This window comes from Temnothorax longispinosus, chromosome 1 (assembly GCF_030848805.1).
Source record: "Temnothorax longispinosus isolate EJ_2023e chromosome 1, Tlon_JGU_v1, whole genome shotgun sequence".
Lineage (NCBI taxonomy): Eukaryota > Metazoa > Arthropoda > Insecta > Hymenoptera > Formicidae > Temnothorax > Temnothorax longispinosus.
The window spans coordinates 4,950,692-4,956,691 of NC_092358.1; the positions used below are offsets into that span (position 1 = coordinate 4,950,692).

The following is a 6,000-nucleotide window of genomic DNA, read 5'->3' on the forward strand; positions in this document are numbered from 1 at the left end:
TTAAGATAGAAATAAATAAAATAAATACTTATTTCAAGAAATTCGTAAGTTTGCAAACAAATCGTACATAGAATTTAAAACCTAATATAAAAATGTTTAAAAAATTTATTGTTAAATGATTTTTTAATATATTTATTTAGTTCAGCACTTTTAAATATCTTTAGAAAATTTTGAGGGACATATTCATATTCGTACATCTCATAATCATTTCACGTATGAAACAACACGTTATGATACTATAACCACCACGTTATTATATCAAGATGGTGTAAGAATTTTAACTTGAAGTATGTGATTCAGATTAGTATGGCATTAGCAATAGACAATACGTTTGCGTTTCCTAGTCAATGATCTTCGGTGTTATCTGCCTGTTTTTCGAGTCACGGGCCAGAACGTGACCACGATAACGAACCGACAATACTCATCTGCTCAGACAACGTTACGTTTACGTCACGTTTCTCGCATAATATTCCTAATCTTAATGAAAACAAGTAACCGAGACCTTTTTGTTCCTATTTATAGATCACGGCAATTTCGTGGTGGATGAGCAAAGTAATGTGAAAAAGAAATCCTAATGTTACGATTGTTCCAATGACTTAGCGGTGCTTTTATCTTCACGTATATATATATCGAAATACATCTTTGAAAAATCACGTCGAAAACTAAAGAGATTAACAGCGGAGATATTTTACTAATAAAGCCACATTTAAATTAACATGTTTATTTTTGGATAAAAGTCCTATTATACGCCTCGATAATTTGTATTTCCTAATTCACCGCAATCACGCGGTTCGCCAATCAAAGAGACCGCAGTGCGGTTAATTTCTTCCGGCCGTTCTTATTCCCGTGCGACTGTTTGCACCTGTACATGTGCTAATTCCGGATCGCGAAAGACAGGGAATCTATACGCGGCAGCAAAACGGGAACGCTTTCTATGGTCGAACGAGGTTCTGAACGAGGCAAAATGCGAAACCGTGTGGGCGAAGAAATTCCGCGGATCGATCTAATTCGCTCGCAACGAACGGTGTTTTATAGACGAATAATGCCCAATAGGGAGCTCGCGAAGAAATTTACGAAAAATTTATTTCGCCATGTACGTAGCTGACGGAGTGCTCGAACGAAACACGCGATGATGCACGCGACTGCGATTTGCAGAATTGCAGCCAACCAGTCGCCGCACGCAACCACCCGCTCGTCTGGACGCTAAAACGCGGAGCGCAACAACCCCCGTTACACTTATTTGAAACTTGAATTTGTTTACAATTTCCTGCAACTTGCGAAGCAATCATCAGTAAGCGTCAATATTTTCTTTATCGATTGAACATGAATTCAACAGAGGGAATGAAACGATTTTGAAAAACAAAATAATAAGTAAGAGTGGAAATTGGAAGAAAAATTGGATGGTCTTTTTATACCGTGTTTTAAACAACACACACTTAAACAGTAATGTACGCAGATTTCTCTTCCTCTTCTACTTATTATTAGACTCGTTGAATATAAATAAAGTATTGTGTTAAATATAGTTAAATGTCATTCAATCTCAAAGGCACTATATTTATAACTCAATTTTGTTGCTTGCATGTTTCAGGCACCAAGAAGATGGAATACAAGACCAGACAATGGCACGAGAAGTGCTTCTGCTGCGTGGTCTGCAAGAATCCGATCGGCACGAAGAGCTTCATCCCGCGCGAGCAAGAGATTTACTGTGCCGGATGTTACGAGGACAAGTTCGCCACCCGGTGTGTTAAGTGCAACAAGGTGGGCCACTCCTTTCTCCGTATCGATGATTGCTCCGCGATCCCGTCTCGCGTTCGTTTATTGCGTGTCGCGCAAAAAGCTCGTCGAGCGTAACAGGCGAATCAAAAATGGGATCTCGTTGCGAGATCATAAATCTCAATCCGATAAAGTCACTGATACAGATGCTGCATTCGTATTGATGCTTTACAGTTACGTAGGCCGTTAAATGAAACGGCCAACAGCATTCGGTATTCATTTACTTCATATAATATAAACGTATCAATCACGAAATTATAGACGTTCTTTTTTATTTTCGACAAAAGTCCTGTATGCTTTTAAATGTCCGCATGTTTTTAACATCCTTCCATAAATCTTTCATAAATTACTTGCAATCTTTGGAACTCGTTTCCTTTCTATTGATGCGTATGATGTAACTTCAATATCATCTGTCAAACGGCTCTTCAACCACTTGTACACATATTGCGTCGATATCAGTGCTTGCGTCAATCTATATATATATTTAAAGCAAAAACGTTATTAAAAGAGAGTTTTTTTATTTCTATATATATATTTTATATCCTATATGTCTACATAATATATATAGACACATATAGTCCTTCATCTCTTTTTCAACTCGAACTTTTATGCGGATAGTCACTTAATCGATTCTTGCTACCGTTACTCTCTGTTTCTGCTATTTTCTTCGCATCGTGTTTTGAAGTGAAATCTCGAGAAATAAGTTCTATGAAGTGTGTTTAAAAAACTCGAGTGAATTGCGTCGCAGAGACACAATGGATCGATGAAACGACTTGTCCTATATAAGATATCGCGAACTGTTTATTGCAGATCATCACCAGCGGCGGCGTGACATACAAGAACGAGCCGTGGCACAGAGATTGCTTCACCTGCAGCAACTGCAACAACTCCCTGGCGGGACAACGATTCACGTCGCGCGACGACAAACCGTACTGCGCCGACTGCTTCGGCGAGCTCTTCGCCAAGAGGTGCACTGCTTGCTCCAAGCCGATCACCGGTGCGTATCATCTTTATTAGTTATTAATAAAAAAATTATTTTCTTGTTAATAAATATCCAACGATAAGTATTAAGAAACTGAATCTTCCAAAAAATCCAACAGTTAATAACTTAAATGGATTTGACTCCCCAATAATAACCGATAATTCAATGGAGCGTTCATTGTTATTTAGATAATAGGTCTTTTAACGAATGTACACGCGTTTACCGTTAGAAACAATTCCGAATACAATACACGAACGCGATATAAGTGAACAGCTGGAATTAAGCTTAATCTAAGCGCGATTTGCATCGATTAATTTGCAGGTATTGGCGGGACTCGCTTCATCTCATTCGAGGACAGGCACTGGCATAACGATTGCTTCATCTGCGCGGGCTGCAAAACTTCCCTGGTCGGACGTGGCTTCATCACCGACGCCGACGACATCATCTGCCCCGAGTGCGCCAAGATGAAGCTGATGTAAGGCGCGCGGCTTCACGACGACGACATTGACAGCGGTGTCGACAGGGGAGGAGCGAAGGGAGAGGAAAGGATGAGGAGCAAGACGCACTCCGACGCGGAATCCGTATAGTCAAGCGGATTCCGTTGCACGCCATAATAATACCGTCGTCGCGAATCTTATTGACCGTCAAGACAAACTTGAGACACGCACGCAGACGATAGAGAACGTTCGCGGAGCTCACATCGAGGGACGAGAGATCGCGGGGAGACGTAATAAAAATTATAAATTAAAAAAGAAAAGCAGAACCTTCGCGTTAGCGCCGCGATAATTTTTGTTACGAATAACCGACGTGTTTCGACGAGATTTTCCGCGCCGACTTTCTTTCAGAGGACGGCCAAGCTCGTGAATCCTCTGACCAAGTCCTCGTCTTGGTCGGCACAGTGATTTCACGATCGTCGACTGATCGTTCGGAAAGGAAGGCGGCGCCGAGAATCATTTCTAGCTTCGTAGTCGTAGCGACATTAGTCTATTCGTTATTTCGTTCTATACGTGTATTTATGAGGACACTGACGCGAATCTGCCTGTGTTCGAAATGATCTGCTCGATCACCGCGTGACATCGGGTAGTGAAAGAGATACGACAACGGGAGAGAAGAAACAAAAAAAAAGGGGGGGGAGGATGCGCAACCAGCGAGCTTCATGAAGAGAAATCAAATCGCCTTACTGTAATAAAACGATCGTTGATATACGGACACGTCGATTAGGATAATGAATAAGCCTAAGCGCTCCGCGTGCTCTCGTGATGTTACTAATATTAATAACGTTTTTGCTTTGTACAATGGTAGAGAGATAAGCGCGCGTGTGCGCACAAAGAGAGTCCTACATATTATTATATATTCTTATGAAGAACTAAAAATTTGATATACGTATAGCGATGTTATTTCTATTCGACTCGCACCCGCGCGAAAAACGCGACGGTCTAACATGTACACATCCACGCCACACACTGACACAGGTCTATCAGACACTATTTTTCCTTTTCTTGCCTTCTTTGTACGACACTCTGTTCTCTCGTAATATCCGAATAATATATAATGTCAGCTATTAATAAACGGAACTGCGAAATGAGAAAATCTATCCCTACCAATTTTCCATATATTACACGACGTTTTCCAAAACTGTCAATGCATATATTCGGATTTTGAGAGAAAATTATTTTAATGCCCGAAGAATCGGCAGAGTAAAAAATTTTTTTTATCACAAGATTTATCGGTTTCTGTACACGTTATACACACGCGTGTCGTCAGTCGAAGCAGAATACGATAAACAATATGTACGTGTTACGGTTTTCACGATGTCCCGGCTCTCTTCTCTTCTCGGTCCTTTTCTCCCTTTCTTTCGTTCGTCGAGAGAAATAGGCGCGCAACGTAGGGATCCATCATTACCCCGTGTAAATCGCGCGCGCACACACAAATACACACACACGCGTCACTTACATACATACGCACACGCACACACACTTACATATGACACATGACACATGCGTACACGACACAGATATACACACACATGCTGCGAACATTTTTTTTGCAATAACATGTTAAAAGAGTTTTGTTGAAAAAAGATGTAGGGGAAAGAGAAGGGACAAAGCTCTTATCCATTACATATGCACACATGTACACGGACATACACGAGTATACTCACACATATAAGTATACATACATGCGAACGAGTGTGCGACGGACGCACACGCGGAAATACTAATTGTGGCCTTATCCGCACCGAATACCATAAGAGTAAAAAAAAAAGGGAACTAACTTACAGTAATTTACTTCGTTATTTAATATCAAATCTGTTGTTATACAACGCGAACGAAGGTAAGTGTAACGCCGCGCGAACCGAGTCCACGAACACGGGAACTACGAGACAAGTTCGAACCACGAACGTTCGAATTGTTAATCGCAACCAATATAAGTCACACACGTGCTATAATATAATATGTATGTTATCCGACGGAGTCACTTACACACACTAATCGCCTTAATTAGTAAACGATAAAAAAAAGAGATTATTCTATATTCAGCGTATCCTATACACTGTTACACTGTAAAATTGATAAATAAATAAATGTAATTATTTACACAGGGGTTTCCTACCTCATCTCCTATCATCGAAAATTCTACTGAAATTGAGAATGATAGAGAGAATTCATTACACGATGGTAATGAATTACCAACTCACTTACCTCGTAATTAACGAAATTTTTGTATTTTTAACGTTAAATATTGTTGACACACAGAAATAAAAAGTTAAATAGTTATTTAATATATTAATACACACACATAATTAACAATAGTCACTTATTATTAATACATTAAAAAACTAAATAATTAAAAATAGCTAATCTTATTCAGGTACTTATAGAATTTGATTTTTTAATAGTACCAAAACACACCACTAGATTTTAAGTTTTAAATTTAAAAATTAAATTAAGAATGTAAATTGAATTTATTTTATAATATAATATATAATTTATTATAATATATTTTTTAAATTTAATTCTAAATTCTAAATTTTTAATTTAATTTTTAAGTATAGAATTAAAAATTTAGAATTTATATAATTTAAAATTTATACAAAATGTGTTGATTTTTTCCACTTTTTGAAAAAAAAATTTATAAAAATAATTTAAATACTTTAAATAAGTAATGAATATTAATGCTTATTCTTAATGCTTCTTAACAGCCTATTGATTAATTTACATGCTATTAATCTATTTAACATACGA

The 6,000-nt window shown here is 38.1% G+C and overlaps 1 protein-coding gene across 10 annotated transcripts in view; it reads left to right on the top strand.

The window, feature by feature from the left end:
- The window catches only part of Lmpt (four and a half LIM domains protein limpet), a 119,864-nt gene extending 114,512 nt beyond the window's left edge, over positions 1 to 5,352 (top strand). For all 10 annotated transcript variants that reach the window (XM_071782752.1, XM_071782761.1, XM_071782737.1 and 7 more), the window contains 3 exons: positions 1,589 to 1,758; positions 2,584 to 2,770; positions 3,077 to 5,352. In XM_071782752.1, coding sequence (XP_071638853.1) covers positions 1,589 to 1,758; positions 2,584 to 2,770; positions 3,077 to 3,234 — 515 coding nt within the window. In that variant the 3' untranslated portion in view covers positions 3,235 to 5,352. The remainder of the gene's footprint in view (positions 1 to 1,588; positions 1,759 to 2,583; positions 2,771 to 3,076) is intronic.
- The last annotated feature ends 648 nt before the right edge of the window (positions 5,353 to 6,000 follow it).